The sequence below is a fragment of the Peromyscus californicus genome, unplaced genomic scaffold (assembly GCF_007827085.1).
Source record: "Peromyscus californicus insignis strain IS unplaced genomic scaffold, ASM782708v3 Scaffold_15__1_contigs__length_86483966, whole genome shotgun sequence".
In the NCBI taxonomy this organism is placed as follows: domain Eukaryota; kingdom Metazoa; phylum Chordata; class Mammalia; order Rodentia; family Cricetidae; genus Peromyscus; species Peromyscus californicus.
The window spans coordinates 64,415,358-64,437,557 of record NW_026294447.1 but is presented as its reverse complement, the minus strand read 5'-3'; the positions used below and the strand labels follow the sequence as shown (position 1 = coordinate 64,437,557).

Sequence of the window (22,200 nt, the reverse complement as noted above, 5' to 3'; positions counted from 1 at the left end):
AAACCCATTTGTAGACTTGCTTTGTTCCTTCTTAGTGTCTTGAGTTGTTAGTCCTGAAATCTGTACTGTGCATCCTTGAGAAGTGAGATGGAGCAGTGGTTCTCAGAGTGTCCTGGCAAGGAATGGTCATGATGAGTTTTGACCTTCTCCAGGGCTTCTGCGTTCTGCCTGACGGTTCACAGCCCCCATCCTGAGCCCATCTTCACCTGCTATCTCCAGAGCCGGCCAGAGTTCTGGTTACATTACTCCCATACAGGACTGCTCATGCACAAGCCCAAAGAAAGAAGGCTTGAGGACCGGCACCCCAGCACAGTTCCCAGATAGGACACCCACACGAGGAATTTTGTCACCTGCTGGGCCACCCAGGCTGATCCAGGCCCTAGCATGATCCCAAGGAATTTCCACATTTTAATGGCAAGTGTCTTAACTCTAAGAAGTGTGTGTGTGTGTGTGTGTGTGTGTGTGTGTGTGTGTGTGTGGCCTTTTGAGCCATGGCTGGCTAGCTTGTGCTTTTGCTGGGTGGCCATCTTCATGGACTGCTCCTCCGTCCTTTCATTTTCTGGTTTACATCGACTTCCATCTTTAGGGTGGTATTTCCCAAAGGAAGGGCTTTAAGAATCTGGAGAAACACAGCCTTTTCTTGTCTTGTTCCTCCTTTGACCTTGAAGAGAATTAATGGTTGACTTCATAGCATCAAGCCCATGTGTGAAACTTCTGTTGAAATGGGAATAAGCATGACTGATGACTGAGTCTGTCTTCACAAGGCAACTTCATCCATTGGCCCCTGTGGGCAATTCCAGGTGTCACACTGTTGGTGGGGTAGCTCCTTGCCTAGTCTTTTCAGGTTGCCAACTCCATCTTGTCCACAGCTAACTCGCCCCGCCTTCCCTAAACATTTTCTCCTCATTACTGGCTGGCATTAAGCTTGTCACACAATGTGCCTTAAACACTATGAAGTGCAACGCAAGCCTTTTGATGGGAGGTGAAACAAAGACACTTTGACTTGAGTGAGTATAACCTCCAATGAAATGAGCAAATGCCTACGCCTGTGTGAGCTCCTGCCGGAATCTGTCACTGGGTGAGCCATGGAGTCCAGAGACTCCCATCCTGACACATGCCTGTGGGTGGCAATCCTGGACAGGTGTCATAGACAGTCTCTGTAAGATTCCTCCTTCCACTCCCAGGACAACAGTGGGATACCATTAGGCTGTTACGGGTCAAGTGTGTTCATGGTGCCTGAGGGTTGGTGGTGTGGTCTGGGTATGAGGAACCCTATTAGGAAGAGTGGCTACTGGATGCCGGGAGGAGAGGGTATTAATATTTTTAGGATATCAAATAGTATGGAAGAAATGTGTCTACAAATGCCAACAACTCTCTTCTAAATTTAGCCAAAGTGTTCCTTTATTTGAGAGCCAGGTGGGAAAGGAATAACAGAGATGGCCCCTGGTTCTCAAGTGAGCTATGACCATATAGACAGCTCTGGGAACTATGCCGAAGTCCTGAGGGCCTCAACATCTCCCCTCAAAGAGATTCCTGGCACTGTCAATTTATCTTTTTATTCTTCCATATGTAGCCAAGCCTATGGTTTTTGTGAAGTCTATTTAATTTTCTTGAACTTAATGTGTTTTGAAACCAATGATGATCACCCACATAGTCCCCATGGGAGAATCTGACTACCTGTGATTGGGGTACTCCCGAAACACAAATCTGCAGAGAAAGTGAGATATTGAGGCAAAGCTTTAGCTGTTGCAGGCAAAAGGGCTTTTCCCAGGCCGTGGCTTGTCTAGTCTCAGGTTCTTGGCCACCCAAGCAGTGTCAGGCATGGGTTCCATCTTGTGGAGTGGGTTCTAAATCCAATTAGAGAGTGATAAACTCAGTGGTGGTTTTGTAGATTTTTTTTGTCTCATATTGCTTTGCTGGAGCATTTTCTACCTTACTAGTCTTTTGCATGTATGTTGTGGCTTCTAACTTAGTGTTTTTGTAGGTTCTCCTGACTGTCGTCTGTCTGTCTGTCTGTCTCTCTGTATGTGTTTCCTGTACTTTTCCACTGTTTTTTTTTTAAAATTCTGGTTTGTTTGCTTTTTAAAATTTGCCTGCCTGTTTTCTAAAAAGAGAGGGAAAGGAGCTGTGGAACTGGATGAATGGTGGTGTGGAGAGGATCAGGGAGGAGGTGCGGATGGAAACCACTATCAGAATATGTTGTATGACTTTCAATTAAAAAAAAGACAAAAATAAAGAGCTAGTCTTGACAAGGCCCAGTTCAGGCAGTGTGTGGGTGCAGCTTGGGCAACGTGTGCCCAGAGCCCAGCTGGAGTCTGTCCCAGTGCTCAGGGTGTCTGTGATGGCACAGTATTTGCCATAGTTTCATATTTCAATGAGTCTGTGAAACAGCCCAGTATCTAAAGTATTTAAAGTGTGGAAACTGCAATTTGGAAAAATTACTCATTTTGACTTTGGTCCATCATTTCCATTGCCTTTTGCATTAAAATATTTTGACTTTTTAATCCATTATTATAAATTTATGCTATTTGAAGAATCTCTGAAATGTTTAATTAAGAACAAAAATAGTTCTTCAAAATAGACAGAATGCACGAGGCATCAGAAGCTGTGCCTCACACAGGCAGGATTTAATTATAGCCCCCTCAGAGGCACCAAATGGGGCTGAGGAGTTTTCCAAGGTCTCTGGAAACACCTCCTGAGTGTGACCTAGGAGCTATCAAGGAAAAGAGAGGTCTTGTTCTGCAAGGACACACTGGAGCCTCTTCATCCCCATCAATCCTCATAGCTGGGGAGAGCTCAGAATGCTGTTCCCAGAGATCTCTGCACAAAGGAGTTCATGCACAAGAGAACGAAGGCTTGAGTGAGTATCTGGCCCATGCCTCCCCCAGGGACCTGCACAGGGCCTGGGAAGGTAGTGCTGATGCAGCTTTAGGACACTGCTCAGTGCCTGCACATCTAGCCGTGTTCAGATATGAAGCAAAGCCCATATGCAGGCTCACAGGGCAGACGATCTCACCTAGATGTGGGAATCCTCCCAACTCTACACCTTTCCAGAAGCCCCAAGACTCATGGCTGTTTGATCTGTCCACATAGCCCGTAAGCAGGTGATGTGTCTCAGCTGGCCAGCTTCAGAGGGACGAGTCAGAGCCCCCGCTCCACGACCATCATCCCTGCTCTGGATCAGAGCTCAGGACACTCAGGAGGGGACTAACGAAACTATCCCTGCAGAACCAGTGCTTGGGTCGAGAAGACGCCTCACTCCCAGAAGGCCACAGGGCAGCTTCCTAAAGATAGCCCACCGAACTGCTTCAGGACAGTTTGGGATTATCTCAGGAGCCCAAAATGCACTCATGTCTTCTGTAAAAACATGCTTCAGATCGTATTCCACATGAACAGAGTTCTCAGATGGGGTTTTTGCTCTTCTCCATATCCAAATGAGAAAGGGGATACTAAGAAGGCAAACCTCAGAGGTGCAGGCCAGGCTGCCCAGAGCTTTGTCTTTTGTGCTCTGGATTTGGGGGCCATATTCGTGGGGTTCAATATATAAAAGGATGGAACATGAAGCATCATTTGGTAGCAAGGTGACACCCAGGACGGTGCCATTAACAAACAAGGCAGAAACAGCCATTTCAGGAATTCGGTAAATGAGGAGGAAGCAGGGAAGTCTGAAAATTCGGGCCTCTAGTCACACTCACAGGATGCAGGTGACCTAGGTGAGGGCACATCTGCTTTAGTAGGTCTCTCTGCACCTTGGCTTCAACTGCATCCAAAGTAGCTACCATTTGTCTGCATTCTCTCGGCTCATGAGCCTGACTCAGGTTAGTGAACCTCCTCTTGAGGTTGGTCTTCAGGACATATGGGTGGGGTTCAGTGACACGAGATTCAGAACACTCTGTAATCACCAAGTCCAGATCACACAGTTGTCCTGTGTGCTCAGCAGCACGCTGTAGTTCTAGGGCGGTGGGTACCACCCACGGCTTCATCAATAATCATAGCCACAGAGTACATGGTATACATTTGTCACAGAGACGCTAAAGGCAGTGATTATGCCTAACAGAGCAGGCAGGCAGCACCACAGTGTCACTGTCCAGGAAAGAAACTGCTTTCTTAGGAAGTGGCGCCAAGTGATACCACACAACATAATCAGGCCATCAGCTGTGTGTAGCGTGGGGGAGAGGAAGGACATAGGTCCCCTCTTCCCACATCTGACCAGGGGTTTGTGCATGGGCTCCTGGGTAAGGCAGTAGGTTAGAAATGAGTGGGCATCTGTTCAAACGTGGGGAATCCTGGTCTCTAACACTCTACTGGTTCTTCTCTCTACTTTGTTTCACTATGCAGGATGCAATGCAATGCAGGACCCTCTCCATGGTGTTCTGAGTGTGCTAAAGGGGTGGCGTCCCAGCCAGCATCCCAGCCCAGAGCTGAGACTTCCAATAACACAGCTGAAGAGGGTAGGAGCCCAGTGGTTGCCCTGTCTAGTGGAAATGTCAAAGCAAGTGTGGGGGCAATAGAAGGCTGTAAAGTCAGGCAGATGAAGGCCAGTAAATCACAGCATTTCTCCAAGCTTGAGCACCCATCTGTGGAATCGGTATCATCAAGCCTGACTGAGAAGCATGGTGTCTTGTCTGGCTCATAGTACACATGTGACTCTGAGGCTGCTACGCTACTAACTACTGGCCAGTGTGTAGGAATGCTGCCCTCAACTAGTGGAGCATTCACAAAGACATGACATTTTCTCTCCTTGAGTTTCAAAATCTTTTGGCTTTGAATGATAAATCTTAATGAAGAAAAGAAAGCAATGAGTCTGGGGAAAGGATCACATGGGTCAGCTCCCCAAAGCAGCCTTGCTAACACAGATGGCGGTGGGGGTGGGGGGGTGGGGGTGGGGTGGGGGGTAGGGGTGGGATGGCGGGGGGCGGGGAGGGCCCTTGTGACGGGCAGGAGGCGGCTTGAGGCATCAGTGGCTGTGTTGTGCCTGGCTATTTACTGAGTCTCTGCAGCATCTCTCCTGTACTCAGTTCCTTACTGAGCAGTCAGTATGTCGGTACATACCTGACTGTGTGTTTGCAAGGAGCTCAAGTCTTCCTTGCAGTGAGAAGATGACCCAGGCTGAAGAGGAGGAGACAATGGTAAAACACAATGGGAGGTGATGCAGAGATGCCCTAGGCTGCCAGAGTTGAGATGGAGCCAGGCAGAGGTCCAGCGCTGAGCGTGGGTGCACTCTCATGAGGAATGTCCATATCACCAATTACATTCTTTTTTTTTTAAAGTAGTTTTTTCAAAGATTTATTTATTTATTATGTATACAGTGTTCTGCCTGTATGTAGGCCTGCATGCCAGAACAGGGCACCAGGTCTCATTATAGATGGTTGTGAGCCACCATGTGTTTGCTGGGAATTGAACTCAAGACTTTTTGGAAGAACAGCCAGTGCTCTTAGCCTCTGAGCCATCTCTCCAGCCCCAACGATTACATACTTATAGAAAGATCTACTCGTGAGTGTGGTACTCTTAATCTTAGAAACGGTTGGATGAATGCTGTAGCTGTGACTGGAGAGACTCTTCTCACTTGGCATGAGTGGCCTGAGACAAGACACCAGCAGCTACAAACAGACACTGCCTCTGAGCTTACGAAGATGTTTGGCATGGGATCAGACTAAGAATTACTGAACCAGCTTCCCAGGAACCCAGACAGTGGCAAAACTGTAAATGGGATGAAGAGATCCAGATAGCAAGGAGGATGAGTTGCTCAGGAGGCCCCAGAAGAGATGGTCGTGGCAGGTGTAACTCAGAGGAATCTTTACCATCCAGACATGATGACAAGTAAGGAAAGCCTGCCTTCCTGGGCCTCCGAAATCATGCAGAGTCAGCAAATCCCCAAAGTCACAGCAGATCAGAAGCCAAGTAGGGATGGAGAAGCCGCACCAGTACAGAAGGAAGGAGACCCATGGCCAATGTCTGTTTGGGTGTCAGCGAGCGGAGCGTGTGCGGCCGGCCGGGCACCTACCTTACTCTCATCCTCGGGGTCGCTGTAGCCGCATGCGTCTATGAAATCTGGGAATGTCTCCGACCACCCATCACTAGTGCAGTTTTTGCTTATGTTTCCTGGAAAGTAAATTTCAGATGTTTGGTCCTTGAACAGTGGCCTCACAGTGAAGGATGACACGACAAGCTGATGCTGAAGCCCTAACCAGCAAGTGACTGAGACCACCCAGAAGTCCTTCCTCCGTCACCCTGCATGGATAGCCTACTCTCTGAGACTTGCCTGCCAGGGCCCTGGAGACACAAGTGGATACACTGTATCACAAAACAGCAAAAGCAGAAGCAAGCACTAATTACAATTGTTGAAACTGCGGAGCTGCTCATCTGAAGCCCAAGGAAGACCCTTAGCAGATTCTGGCATCTGTGACTATTAGAGCGGAGGAGGCGCTCTGGTGCTAGCTCTCTTTTTAGCTTTCAATCCTTGCTCCCCTTTTCATTTGGCCTGCCCCTCACCCTTCAATGCCTCACAAGCAGTGTAGGGCAATTTTCACGTGGCTATCAGCTGGAGGAAAATGTGTGATTGGGGTTTAAATAGCAAGAATAATCTCAAACTTATGGTAAATTCAGAAATGAAGCATTCACTCTATTTACAAAGAACATGGCAGGTTCTGGACAGACCTGGTGGGAAAGGGACAAACAAGGACATTAGTGATTTGAACTGACCAGGTCAGATTCTTATTCCAGGCCCCCAGGGTAGGACACATGTCCTCCTCCTCTGTGGAGCTTCTGTCCCTTGCCCAGGCCACTCATGGGACCCACAGGGTCTAGGACATTTCAGTTTAACAAGGGTCTTCCTTTACAAACCTCTTTATCTTCAGAGTGGGCCTGAGAGGCAGGTATGATTGACATTGCTGTTCTCATTCTGCAGATGGGACACTAAGCTCCCGGAGGCTGGGGAACATTTGAGCCTGAGCTGGAGATAGGGTTTCTGACTTTAAGGCCCTACAGTTTTTGTTTTTGTTTTTCTACATGGCAGTTACCTGCTCACTGGTACCGAGCAGTCAGCAGGGCTGAGAGCTCATCTCTTATCTGGCAATGGGCAACAGCAGTTCCTTCCAGGCTTGTGGTTCTGAAAGCGGCACTGCTGGGCAGACTCAGTTCCATAGTGTCCAGAGGACTCTAGGTCCCCCATCACCTCCCTGGGGACCCACTGGTATCCTTCCTGAGGACTCTGACTCTGGCCACACCTGACCCATCGATACTCAGGGTGTGTCTCTTGGCCAGAGAGCACTCATGGCCAAGCCCCTCAGGGAGATGTTGATGTCTGGACTGGATGGATGGGAGCTCCGAGAGGACAGACTCTTGGGAACGGCTGAGCTCCTCTAACACAGCCATGAATGACAGAGGAGGGGGGCTAGAGACACAGGTTCCCAGTAGGAGACGAGGTCTCTCCCCTCACTGCTTTTCTCCACGGCTGTGTTATCATTCCTCAAAGGTTTTTGCCCGTTAGTATCTGACCAGATGAAACAAAGTTTCCAGTTTTCCGAAGCATTGCACTTTCCTTGTTCTAGTCCTGTCTTCTAATCTGTGTTTTTCTAGACAGATTCCTCCATGTTGTGAAAACCTGGATCCTGAGACGCGCGCAAAGAACAACACAGCACAGAGGGTCTGAGGTGGCTCCAAATTCTCCAAACTCCAGTAAACAGCAATCTATTCAGCAGGAACATCTTTGTGCAGTGGCCCGAATTCTCTACCTAAACTTACAACCTTGTGGGAATCTCCCTCAGGCTAACTGTAACCTTCCTTCCCTCTTCCCCTAATCTCCGTTATCATGCACGCACATTTCCCCTGCTTTGCCTCCTGAGAGTTGTCACCCGGCCTTTCCCTCCACATCTGCCCTGCTTGCCCATTTAAGTTCCAGGGGATGAGCTACTCCTGCTTCCTTAAGAGAACTCACCCAGCATGGCCCAGATGTTCGCGGTTCCCTTAGGACCAGGGAGCACACAGCTACCAAAGGATCAAGGCCCAGCTTCTTGTTACTGCAATGGAAAAGCTGACCCTCAGACACCAACACCTTCGAGCCCAGGAATCAGTGCAAACACCATACCTGGTCTGCTGTAGAAGTTGCTGAACACCGTGGGGCAGGGCACCGTGACAGTTTCCCCAATGTCTGCAGGACGCCAGCATGTGATGTTGTCCCAGACACCACTGCAGCCTGGAAGGAGAAGCAAAGAATTAGGTGTGAACCATGGACCGCGAGGACACACTGCTTAGAAGGGCGGCCAGAGAATGAGTGTGACTTTAAACGTCCTCCCGGAAGAAAACTGCTCATTAGATAGTTGTCAAAGGATTTTTCTATGAGATACTCACACAACGCTGTTGAGACAGCAGCAGCTTGTGTGTTCGTTTTAACACCTTGGAAGAAAGCCACAGGCCTGTGGTACAAAGTGTGTGAAAGATTCAGTGAGTGCTGTGTGGTTTTAAAAATTTCATTTCTTCTTAAACTGACAACTAATAATTGTGTATACTTACGGGGCAGATGAGATGTTTTGATACAATGTATATATTGAAGGATGAGTGAATTAGAGTATCTATCACCTCAAATGTAGTTTCTTTGTGGTAATTATCTCAGCATTTTGGTTTATATTAACTATAATCACCCCTCTATGCAATAGATCACTAGAACATATTTTTTTTTCATCCGACCGAAACTTCATGCCCTCTCAGCAGCACCCAAAGTCAGCCTCTGGTAATACCACTCTACATTTTGCTCTATGAGACAGACTTAGATTCCACAGAAGTGAGTTGTCGTTCCTTGCCTGGCTTACTCAACTGTGCATTAAGTCCTTGGGCTCATCATATTTTGGCAAATGATGTAAGTTTCCTCTTTTATAATGCTGAACAAAATTTCATTGTATTTCTAGAACACATTTTAAAATAGAGAGTGGTTACATTTTTTTCTTGCTGATTTGTACCTTCAGTGTGGTAAACTGGGCTTCTCATGGTATTAAGTTTGTGGAGACCTAAATCTGGGACTACTCCAGGATAGCGTCAGTGCTCTGGTGAGCGGAGCCTAGTTAGAGCAGGGTTCATCATTTACACACTTTAAGTATTTTCAGACACCTAGGGTATTGAATGATGCTTTCCTTCGGGTATAAGCTGGCTGCTGGGTTCGGTTCTTCCTGTGGGATCTTCCTAGACATCCGCTTGGGAGTTCTACTGCCCCTGCATTTGAGGGGGCCTGCCAAGCTGGGGTACTAAGTCACTAGGTCTTCTGCCATTCTCTCAGCCCCCTTTATATCTTCCCAAAGGCATTTTTTTTTTAACAGTTTTATAGAGGCCTGAGTTTCAGTTTCACTGCCTTCAGCCGATTTTTCTGCTCGGTGAGGTTAGGGCCAGGCTCTGCACACTCAGCAGGTTACTGTGGGCTCTGCCCACGGTGACCTGGGCTTGTCCACACCATGCTGGGCGGTGGGCCTAGCCTGGTGTGCCTAGGCATTACTCCCTCTCGAATGGATTGCTCTGGAAGGGCCGACCTCACGAGTATGAAGGAACCCAAGGGAGTCATGCAAGAGCCATATGGCTGAGAGAGGCTCCTTGGACCTTTCCTCCTTGGCTGTGTCCACCGTGTGCCCAACGCGGGCAGTGCCACCGATAGGACAGCAACACCGGGGGACAGCTTCCATTCTGCATTTGAAAGAAACGTGAGTTTAAAATCACAGGAGCAAAACTTCTTGCAGAAATGAGGCAGAGTAGGCTGGCCCAGACAGTGCTCACGGCGAACTGGAGTTGTACAGCCTTGTCACTCTCTCTTCATCTACATCAAATGCTGGGGCCGAGGAGTGGACGCTCCCATTCTGACAACCTCCAAAGACCTTCTGACTACTCACTGGGGTGGGATACCTAGATACCTTCCACCCCTGGGTCCCCGAGTCCTCAGGGGGCCATTCTTTGCAGTCCCCACACAGCTGTCCATACAAGCAGCCAGAAGTCCTCCTGAAGATGATATCCAAAGGATTCTCTACTGTACAGCATCAACAGAAACACCCCCTGGATGGCATTTTCCTGCTTTGGGAGGCTAATGTGAAGCTGAACAGTCTGCCACAAACGTCTTAGAAATCAAGTTAGGAAACACGCTGATGTAGCAGACCGAGGGGCCCTGTGCACCTTACCTCAGCATTGCGTCCCATCTGAGCAGTGGGTTTGTGAGTGCAGGAGTGCTTTAACGTGAGAAGATGAGAAGGGTGCAGGAAAGAGAGAGCAAAAGGTCACTGCAACTTACTAATAGGAAGAAAAGCAGCGAGGGCCTCAGTTGTGACAGCTCAGCTCAACTGGCTCTTGATGGAGACACAAGATAAGGTCAAATTTTTATTATAGAAAGTGTTTTTTTTTTCTTTCTTTTTTCTTACCTCAGGAGGAACCAGACAAAGTACTTCTTGTACTCTGGCCATTCCTTGCATAGAATTTGTTGTGGCCAGAACAGCCATCTGGCAGGACACAGAATTAAGAGTTCCTCTTGGATTCTATGGCTGTGCCAGGCTTCCTAGGTCATGGTCCAAGGAAGAAAGCCAGGAGCAGAGCAGATCCTCTTGAGAGTACCCTATAAGTCCTTCAGACTCATGCCTCCAGGAAAAGCATCAAAGGGACCCCACATTTTATATATGATATGGCCGCACAGTGGCCGAGCAAAAGAACCTGGGTGTCTACTCTATGCTGTAGTCCAGTATTATCTGCTCGGAAGTTCCCTCCAGAGAGCTGCCTCAGTGCTATCCGTGGACTGAATGCTGCAATGGCCCTGCTTAACCTTGAGGAACACAGAAAAAAGCTCCCAGATAGCTTTCTCTACTCAACAAGTATCCAAGATCCAGCTGTCATCTCCAACCCTCCCTTTCTTCCCATGCAGCTTCCCTGCACCGTATTACCCAGCTGAGGGAGAAGGACATAGCATTCCATGGACACTACCTAGTCATAAGTCGCAGAAGCAGGTACAGAGGGAAATCTCAGACCACCTCTAAGTCCTGCTCAGGGATCTGTCACTTAGGGCCTTTACTCTGGGTCCACCCAACACCCGATTCCACAATCTCATACACGTGTACATGGAGAGGAGTCACAGGACTTCTTTTTACAAGGAAGAGTATCACTTATTGTCTTCCCATGTAACCAGGTTCTCACATTTGTCATGTTATGTGTGTAGAGTATGATTCTTTTCATTGGCGGCATGATAGTCCATAGTCAGAGTTTAACAGTTAAGTCCCCATTTTTCAAGTCCTCAGCATCCATTATGTTTATGAAATAATTGATAAGAAATATAGTAATTAAATACAGAAGAGGAAGGGATAAAACAATTGCATGTGCTTGCCTTTTAAAAGGAATATTAGTTATTTCCCAATTGAAGAATATTTTTGAGAACAAGAGTTGATGAATATGTAAAAAATGGTCGGAGTTAGAGAATCAACACGTTTCTCCTACAAATAGCAAATTCAGGTACAAATCATTAGTAGATACTAAAACAGGTGGTGCTGACTGCTTCTGAGGCCCCGTCATTAAGACAACCCAGCAATATAGCCCACACTAACACATCCACCAATCTTCAGGTTTGCTCACCTGTGCAGGGCCTATCTTCTTAGAGCTCATTTATGCAAGGCATACCTATTCTATGGTTCACCTTCCCAGAACTCAATTGTATGTAGTGTACTGATTTAGGGCTCTTCTGTGGAGGGTACACCTCTTCAGAGTGATCCTGTGCAGGGCACACCTGCCCAGGACACACCTGCCCAGGGGCTCACCTTCTTGGGAGTTCACTTGTACAGGATGTTTGCTGGGGGTCTCTTGTGCAGGCACACCTGTTCAAGGTTCACCTGTGTTAGGCATTTCTGTGCAAGGGACACCTTCCTGGAGCTTACATGTGCAGGGTGCACTTGTGAGGCCCTTTGTCTTTTCTCTGGTAAAGTGCCTGTTGAACAAAGAGGTTCCTATGACTCCCCTAAGGGCTACAGTTTTAAAGCAACAGAGTTTTAGAAAAACTAATCATCATTTTGCCATCAAACCTACCGATCCTCTATGCCTGTCATCAACTTAAGAGACACAGAGCTGGATGGAATTGAAAATTGAATTGGGAAAGATGATTTTTACAAGTGTTTTGTCCTCCTCTGAACTATGCCAATTTATTCTGACCTGAATTGTCTCAGACTCCTGCTTGCTGGCCTCACAAAGACACTACATTGTCTTGATAGAGGAGGGTGCTGGCTTCTCTGCATTGTGCTCACAAAAAGTAAATACTCAGTGGTCTTCTGAAGGAGCCCTGGTGAAGAGGATGCAATGCAGGGTTAGTATAGCCGCTTCCTCACCTGATTGCCCCGACCCAAGGACCATAGAGTTGGCCTAGGCTAGCCTTGCCCTCAGGCTGCTCACAGTCCAGAGGCCAAATCCTAACTGTGTGGAATGTTTACCCTCAGCCTAGTTACATCTCCTGGAGCCTTGCAGGGGCAACTGAGGTGTGACCCACAGTCATTTAGCAATGTTTCATCAACACTTCACTTAGGCTTGCAGCTCAGAAATCTCAAATAATACCACTTTTGGGTACCTAGTGTTAGCAGGGCACTTGCACTCTCCACCTGAGCTGACCACGCAGAGCAAATGCATTAATTTCTGCATAAGCACCATGGTTACAGATGTGGATGTTCTTTGAACAGCTCCATGAGCTGCCCAATTGCTGTGCAGTCATTTTCTCCAAGTCTGGACACTCTTTCCTGTGTGAAGGAGAGACTTATGGGGTCCCTCCCGCTAGTGATATAAACAGGAAACGATTTCTGTTGTGGGGTGTGTGTGTAGGGGGAGAGAAGACTCTTCATTGTCGCTACCTGAAAACTGTACCAGGAATTCCAGTGTTTCCGCTTCACCCAGGTTCCCATAATTAATCCTAATAAACTTACTGGCTCATCCAGCTAGACTTTGGTGGATTGGTTTCATTTGTCTGTTGTTGTTGCCCTCCCTATCCAGGGTGAATATGTTTGTTCGTGTCTCCCCTAGTAAAAGTCACAAGACCCATACAGACAGTTTGCCACCAAGGCTTTCTGTCTTGGTGTTCACTGCACACAAGGCTCCAGAGCAATAGATAAATCTACACAGGAAGCAGGATGTGGACCACCTGGGTCCAGATTACACAGCTCCTAGGAATGTGAATGTAATGTGGAAGCCTGTGGATGCCTGTGGAAGCCTCTGGAAGCCTGTGGATGCCTGTGGATGCCCATGGAAGCCCGTGGAAGCCTGTGGATGCCTGTGAATGCCTGTGGATGCCTGTGGAAGCCTGTGGATGCCTGTGGATGCCTGTGGAAGCCTGTGGATGCCTGTGGAAGCCTGTGAATGCCTGTGGATGCCCATGGAAGCCTGTGGAAGCCTGTGGATGCCCATGGAAGCCTGTGGAAAGTCTGAGGATGCCTGTGGAAGCCTGTGGATGCCTGTGGAAGCCCAGGGATGCCTGTGGAAGCCTGTGGAAGTCTGTGGATGCCTGTGGAAGCCTGTGGAAGCCCGGGGATGCCTGTGGACGCCTGTGGACGCTGGCTGCTCAAGTGGTTAACCACTCTTGCTATTCTGAGTGCTCTAGAGTCCCAGTTAGTTACTCTGATGGTAGAGTGTGGTTATAGGAGTTCTGCAAGTGAGAAGCTCCACCCCTTTCTTTTGTTCTAAGGGTGCTTCATTTGTTCTTAAAATATTGCCAGTGAGATCAGAACTCCATCCATGCATTAGCTCATCTAAGTATGTTGCCAAATGCCATTTTAGGAAAGCCGCAATTAGGAATAATGACAGTAACTGAACTGGGAGAAGCAGAGCAAAGTAACCTTTTGAGGGAAATACCCAAAGCAATAGCCTGTCAAGACTAATGAATGAAGCACTCTTTAGAACTCACGAAGCACCCAAGGAAAGCATGGTCCTCTCAGGAGACAGTTAATGTGAGTATAGATGATCGCACATTGGGGCCTATAAGACTTTCAAGAGATTAATGAGACAGGCTTAGGGTCTGTCAGGAACCTAACCATCTACAGAGAGATGCTAGCCAGCATAGCACTCCTTCCTATTGACTGTGCAGCTTTTAAATGATTTGTGGCCATGCTGCTTATATATTGGGAACTACAAAAGACAGTCTCTAAACATCTACTGCACTTGGTGCCACACTGTGAATGGAGTAACATTGTCTCCCAGGAGCTTCTTGACAAAGTTCTTCCTGCAAGAAAGGGTAGCAGAGGCTTAACCTGGGGTGTGCTGGTAAATGAGTCTACGCTTGGTATAAGAGAAATGGCTGAATCAGGTCAGGATTGAAGGCTCTACAAGCTAGGACTCCATGTGTTTGGAGTTCCATATAGGTATTATGCAGGAACCAGGTAAAATGCTCATATCCTAACTAGAGTGCATCTAGAATTTCATCCTCAGTCTCTAAGGTGGAGGATTAGCTACCAACCAAGGTCTGGAGACATCATTTCCAGGACACTGCTGCTGGATGGCATTGGGGAGTCAGCTGACATCAGGCTTCTGAATCTAAATCAGCAGCTTTATTCTGGGGTTCAGATGGGTCCCAAAGGTGGGAACCAGGTTCTGGAAACTGAACTAAGTTCACACCATGATTCAGACCTAGAACAACCCAAGCTCCTAAGTGAACAAAAGGATTTTGCAAAGTAATATGTGGATCTGGACAGAACCTACACATTTTTTTGGGGGGAAAGGACTGCCAAATCCAATAAAACTCCAATATCAGTACATTCCAACCGGAGTCGTATAATCCATGTGGGGAGACCTGCTTAGTCACTGCCACCTAACAACTGAGTGCAAAATCTGGTCCTTAAGATAGGACACTGTTTTCTACCTGAAGGGCCCAGGACCCTCATGTGGTACCATATGGACAGTGGGTACTAAGGTGACACAATGTGGGTACCTGTTTGGCAAACCAATTATGCTGAATATTTGCAAAATGTTGATCCTCTGACTCATTAGGATATTCACCATGCTTGTGCTGATGGCATAATCTCCTCCCACATAAAACACACCAGAAGCTTTTCTCCAAGGTCTGCTGTGGCCCAGGGCCTGCTGTTACCTCAGGAAGCTCAAGGCTGGGCAGAATTCGGTGATGTTTTGCATAGCAGCAGATCCCATCTGGAGATTACATCAATGGCAATGGAAATCCTGCCAGTGGATCTCAAGATAATCTCCCTCAGATTTATGATCAGGACTTAGATGGCTTCCCACGACCATCCCAGTATATCTTCTAGTAGGGTCTGACTCACATCTAAGCTAGAACTGACCCAGGCAAAGAGACCATAGTCCTGGATACTCCAGGCAGTTGTGAGCCCAACCCCTCATGGAAGATACTGCCAAGCTACCATTCATCTGTAGCCAGGACAGAGTTGTCCCAGTGCAGAACCAGAGGACTGTGTTTTCCAGGGTGCCTAGGCCCTGGAAGGTTGGCAGTCAGTGCCTTGGACTAAGATCCAGTGACCCCATCCCACCTGCTTGGGAGCAGACACCACCCTTTAAGCCCTAAAGGTCAGTTCTGAGACATAAGTAGTCCTGCTCTGGCCTCTGTCATGAAGGACTGGCGTGCCCTGAGATGACTGGGGCCCTGCGGCTGCAACATTCCCTTTCCAGCGAACTCTGACCCCTCTTTCCATGCAGCGTCTGATCACTGTCACCTCCTGCCACCTCCTGCTGGACGTGGCCCCTGCGGATCTCCTCCATCTCTTCCTTCAGCAGTGCTCCTGCATAGGAACAGACTTAGACATCCCCACAAAAGGCAATTTCCCCTGAGCCTGTGTGTGTGTGTGTGTGTGTGTGTGTGTGTGTGTGTGTGTGTGTGTGTGTGTATACATTAAGTTTTACTCAGTAAACAAAATAATCACACAAACATAAAAGTACTGTGTTCAAATACCCAGTGTGATGGCTATTCTTGGTTGATATATTGAGTACATCTGGAATTAACTAAAACCCAAAATGGAGGGCACGCATCTGTGAGGGAGTTTTGCTTAATTTGAAGTGGGAAGATCAACTTTTGCTCTGGATCTTTGAGGCAGAAAGACATGCCTTTAATCCAGGTCTTTTGAGCTGGGAAAACTCATCTCTAATCTGGGCCATGCCTTCTGCTGGGAGTGTACACAAAGTCATAGAAGAAGGAAGGAAGCTTTTGCTCTTTGCCTGCTTGCTCTCACCTTTCTAGTGCACACATTTGTTCACTGGCATTGGAGCCTACTTCTTTAGGATCCCAGCACATACTGACACCCAGTTGAGACATCCAGCCTTGTGGTCTAAACAACTTCTGGATTCTTGGACTTCCTGTTCATAGCCAGCCATGTCGGATTAGCTGGATCACAGCCTATAAGTCATTCTAAAAAGTTCTCTTTGTCTCTCTATATAGAGATGCATCGTATAAGTTCTGTCACTCTTGAGAACCTTGAATATAACAGCCCTGTGAAGGGTTCCTGGGCCGCCTTCTCCTCATGTCTTGTGACTTCTCATAGTCACTATATTCATTTTGTTTCACGAACCTGGATTTTAACATAGAACTCTGCATTTAGGTCTGGCTTGTTAGTCTTCCATCTTCCATGTCACATGCACTTTGTTTCAACTTTGTTGAACTAGATCATATGATATGAAATGTCCACCACCTCTAAATAACTATAAAAGTCAGACTGTTTCTTTCCTTTGTTCTTGGGTTGGCCTGAGATTCCTCAGGGGGTATTTGCTGGGGGAGTTACCCTGAAGGCTGCACTCTGGAAAGGCTTCTCTGGCCTCCTCCTGCTCCCTTTCTCTCTCCCCTCTTCCCCCTCTGCCCCGTCTTTCTCCCCTTGTCTGTCCCTTCTCTCTCTCTCCTCTCCCCTGCCCCCTCCAGGAAACTTCTCTTCAGGTTTAAAAGGAAGCCTTGCTTTCCTGTTAGGGCCCTATCATATTTAGATCTCTCTGCATCTTCTGTTGCTTCTGTCTCATGCTCTTCCTCCCCACTCAAGACCTGCTCATGGCCTTGAGGCCCCCTCATTATAATAAACCCCACCAAAGGGGATTATATACCAGCTTCTTCTGCATACTGACCGCTGCAGCCGCCTTCTCCTTCTTCCTACTTTATTTACAACCTGCTCTTATTGATCATTCAAAATTAATATATCAAAGAGATATTGCCATCTCACTACCATTGCACCATTATTCACAACAGCCAGGTGGAAACACTGCAGATGCAGATTAATAGAAGAGGGTGCATTGCACAATTCAGTATTGCTCAACCTTATAAAAAGAAAAGTTGCAATATGCAACGAAGTGTTTGAACTTTTCAGACATTGTGATGGGTGCCTTCTTCCATGGAACGTCTGTAGGATGGTGCTGCACATTCCAGTAGCCAGGCCTTTCTGTTCTTGTCTCCTTGCAGCTTGGCCTCTTTCTTCCTGATGTGTAGAAATGGTTTCCGGGAGTTGCTTATCCCCACCAGTTTCCACAAGGAGCATTTTCAGCTCTCCCCTGAAATGCTATTTGCTTGTCATGTTTCTTCATTTCCAAGGATGCCCTGACCTTCCTAAGACACAGTTCATACTGAGATGCTGCCTCTCCAAAGCCCTCAGTGTATCTCCACCCTCAGGGCTACTACACACATCTATTCTGCTCTCTTTCCCCATCTGTGCTCATGCTCCTAGCCTGCCACTGCTTCCACCCCCTCTTACTCCCTACATCTGAGATCAGCCTGGCACATGTCTCTCATGCCAGTACCTAAGCCCCAGGTAGAAATTCCCTCTCTTCTTCCTTGGAACTCGCGGTATGCTTTGTGCTAGGAAACCATGTGTGCACACTTTTGTGTTCCCAGAGTGTTTAAATTACAGATTAACCTCTTGGAGGGTGCCCGTGTGGTATAGTACAACTTCATGTTAGGCATGTATCTCATTCTTATCCACGACGTGTGGCCTTCTGTTGTTACTCTCAGTTCTTCTCCGAGCAGCTTCTATCCTCCAGAAAACGGGGCACTCAGGTAAGGTTGGGCAACACACCATTCCATATCTGAGTGGCACAGACCTTGGGGGCTATCTGTACCACTTCACGTGGTGTCCCTCCAGTGAGTTGTCTCATCTAGAAAAGTCACAGCTGCTCCCTGCTCCCAGGAGCATTAATGTATACCCAGAGAAGATGGAGAGAGGTTTACATCAGGGGTGTAATGTGAGAAGCAAAGTGGAAGAGCAAGCCAGATCTAGACCCCAGAGAGAAGAGCACAGGGCACTCACTGCCTGGAACCTCAGAAGCCAACACAGGTCCAAGGAAAGAAAACTCTAACATCACCAGGCAGGTGGTGACCTAGCAGAAATCCTTATCTGAGAGGCAGCTTTGGCTGAATACACAGATGAAGGAACCAAACAGGACTTTGAATCTGTGAGTGGACTCAGCACTCATTGTCCTATCTTTGAGCAGACACTGAAGAATGAGGCAGTGTCCTTCTAGAAAATGCTGCTTTGTTTCTAACAACCAACGGGTGCAGAACCAGCAGATGTGGAGGGTCTAGGGCCTAGAAAGCCTTCCTACCTGGACTCAATGTCCTTACCAGAGGTCCTAGGTTTCTGGTAGCAAGCCCAGGACCCCTCCACTATGGCCAAGCAGAGAAAGTCTCAGGTACCACAGGAGTGGGCACCCCTACTTTTTCTGAACAACAGCATTGCCACCCTGCAGTGCCTATTCACTGCGACAGACCTGTGACACACCCTTCCTGGACCTCAGCACCTGGTGGAACCTCACAGGTCGGTTTTCCTCTTGGTTCAAGCTTTCTCCTCATGGTTCAATCCTCGCCGAACAAGAAGAGCTGCACCACACAGGCCTTGCTATTTACTGGGTCATGAGAGCTGACTTAATTTATGATTAGTGACTTGAGGCTAGTCAAATGCTGGTGAGCTACTTTATTCCTAAGAACATTAGGGTACCATTTCTAATAGCAAAATATTGCCACCCATTGAAAAGTTCAATAGATGGAAGGGACTAAAGGAATGTACTAGATATTATATAAATTTTAAGGAGAATGTGGAGCTGACACAGTCTCCAGACTAAAAGAGAGAAAGAAGATCAAGACACAGGCCAGAGCAAATCACACACATAGTTGGCTTTGAAGACTGTGCACGGGCACTGTGAGTTCCACAGGGCAAGGGAGGGCAGGCATGGACACGCTTCTCATACTTTAACAGTATTACTCTGTGTACATAATCATTAATTTCTAACACTCATTTCTAATGTAAAAATGTTCACTGATTCCTTCAGCAAAAGCTAGTTGAAATATTTTTAAAGGCATGATGTAAGATTTGGGAGATGTAACAGGACACAGAATGTTCTCTCTCTCTCTCTCTCTCTCTCTCTCTCTCTCTCTCTCTCTCTCTCTCTCTCTCTCTCTCTCTCTCTTTCTCTCTGTCTCTCTCCCTATCTCTCTCAAGAACAACAGGGTAGAAGGACTAATGATCACTGTGCCATGGTCACTGGTGACCACACACCATGCCTGGATAATAAAATGAAGTCTCAATTTGCTGAGTTCTCCAGTGTGGGTTGCTTAGCCCCTCCATGGGCATCTTCTGAGAGATGCTGCCTGTTCACATCCACTTTTTTCCCGAGGATGTCAGATACAAACAGCATTGGGCACCAGAGATTGTGTTCCTCTAGGCAGTCTGGCAACTAAAGCACCCTCCATTTGGGTCCTCAAATGTCCTGATGGCTGTCAGGATTCTAAGGACCCACTGTAGACGCTGGAGATTCCTAGGGTGGGGCTATGAGCCAGATGCATAGGCCTTGGCTCGGAGAGGCTTCAGAGGCATACAGGAACTCTTGTGAATGTGAAGCTGTGCACTGCGTGAGAAGCAGGGATGTCTGTCTCTGGCCCAGCATTTCCCATTTTCTGCCATTATCATGAAGCTGTGACTGGCTACTGTCAGTCGGCTTGCCATCAGGGAATAACCTCAAGGCCCCCCAGTTCCTCCCATAAGTCCAATACTCTTTGTTTAAAACAAACTAAGGCCCACTGTTCAGTACCTTCCTTCACCTGGTTCTAAGCTGACTGTAACTATCACAATTCCTTTGGCAAACACTACCTAATTTTGCAGGAAGGGGTTACCAAGGCATGCCAGCCTAACTTTTGCTCTGCCAAGGCCTGGAGTGACCACGGATGCGGACATGAGATGATAACAAGTCACAGGAAGGTTCCTATGCTGACTTCCTGGAGGTCATTCCTTCACCCTCAACCATCTGTGACCTTAGGCTCCATAGCCACATACGGTCAAGATTAAATGTGTCTTAGCAATTAATCAGAATTAAATTACAGAACTCCAAATACCTCCACAGCTTTCTGAGTCCTTAGTATAATCCTTTTTAAAACTGACATTGGTTTTATAGGGATTTATTACATCTTTTTGTTTTGTTTTCTTGATTCATCATATGGAAAAGTGGAAGAGTTCCATGTCAGGGCTGTGGAAATTACTTTGCTAGCACTGGAGCTACTTTATTTCTAATTTATGATGTTCTGTTACACCAGTTCCACACTGCTACAGGACAGGAAGGCAGCTCTCACAGATGCTAGGAGCTCAGCGGTGTCACTTCTGAGTTCATGAGGACATGTCCCGTGGCCCTGTCCCCCCAGAAGTGCTCCCTCAGCGCTGGCTCTGAGCAGCCTCTGGCTCCCATCGCCTGTAGCATCTTCATCCTGGTAACCTACTGCTATTTATATTCTTGGCATTGGAACCCTGCATATTTCAGAGAGCAGACACAGGACTGGGGACACAGGCTGTCTCTTCTGAGAGCTGCACAGTGGCTGGTCTGATGGTCAGCTCTGCTCTCCTGAGGGTGGCTGGCCAGTGACTGAGGAAGGTAGATATATCAGATATACACATACTTCTTCTGTAAGCTAATACTGAAAACAGAAGCCCTCAATGTAAAATGTCCAAGTAGGCATCCGTCCTTGCAAGAAAACCAGCGAGGTTTTTCTGTACACCAAACCCGGGAGAAATCCTACAGACTTGATCTACGTGCCTATGCCAGCCAAGCACTAAGGACAGCCGAGTAGTTTTCACAGACTCCACCTAGGCTGTTCATGCAGGTTGCCCTCTGGGAACAACCCAGGAAGCTTGTCGTCTCAGGTGCTGTCTTTGAGAGAGTCACCCATCTGGGGTCTCCAGCCTAGGAGCTCAGCTACAGCAGTTCTGGTCATCACTGGCCACAGAGGTCTGCCCAGCTCCCGTAAAAGTCTTACTTTAATTTTATTCTTATTAAAAAAAGATTTGTTTCTATTTTATGTATATGAGTGTTTGCCTGCATGTATGTATGTATACTACATGTATGCAGGAGCCTATGGAGTCTGAAGAAGGCACTGGATCCCTTGGGACTGTAGTTACTAATGTTTGTGGTGCCATGGGTGCTGGGCCCCAGAAAATGCTCTTAACTACTAGGCTATCTCACCAACCTCAGATCTAATTTTATTTCCTCCTCTTCCTCCTCTTCTCATCTTCTCCTTCTTGTTATTATTATCATTGTTGTCATTGGTGTGTGTGTGTGTGTGTGTGTGTGTGTGTGTGTGCGCGCATGTGTGTGGGCCTTTGGCACAGGGTTGCTTTCCTGAACTCTGAATTTTTACTGAACAGAGCCAGCCTCAGTGGCCACAAAGCTGACCCTTTTGTCTCATCTGAAGTCAGTTCTCAGCTGAAGTCAGTTCTTCGATGCTAGCCCTTTCTGGGGCGGGAGAACTGATTGACTCTATTCACGTCTATGGACTGAGGTCGTTAGACAGTTTGGGGCACGTGACCTTCAGGATGACATGTGTGTTGTAAGATCACAAGTCTTTGAAGGAAGCCTGGACCCAGAGCCTTCACCGTCAAGTGAGGAAACGGGTCTAAGGCGGGCAGGGACAAGGTGACACTTACAGCCTTTCTGACTAGTGTGGGAACCACTGCCCAACCTGCGATTCTGGAGGGTTGAAAAGTGCCCCAAAAAGTGAGGTGCTAATAACATTAAAAAATGCACTATATTATGAGGCTTACTACAAAGAAAGAATGTAGAAATAATAATTTCTTGTTGTTTATAAAGTCAAAATGATGATCAGATACATTTAGATTAACATAAAATACATTATTAAATTAATCTTTTTCTTTTTACTTATTTTAATGTGGCTACTAGAAATTTCACATTAGTGACATAGCTGTAACTGTGTTGTTAGGTAAGAGGTTCAGAGTGGAGTCTAGGGCC

At 47.3% G+C, this 22,200-nt stretch overlaps 1 protein-coding gene across 1 annotated transcript in view; it reads right to left on the bottom strand.

Moving 5' to 3' along the window:
• The window catches only part of Vipr2 (vasoactive intestinal peptide receptor 2), an 89,128-nt gene that overhangs the window by 63,977 nt on the left and 2,951 nt on the right, over positions 1–22,200 (bottom strand). The window contains exons 3-4 of the mRNA XM_052739178.1: positions 8,087–8,194; positions 6,005–6,102 (exon numbers count right to left, since the gene is read on the bottom strand). Of these exons, the coding sequence (XP_052595138.1) occupies positions 6,005–6,102; positions 8,087–8,194 (206 nt within the window). The remainder of the gene's footprint in view (positions 1–6,004; positions 6,103–8,086; positions 8,195–22,200) is intronic.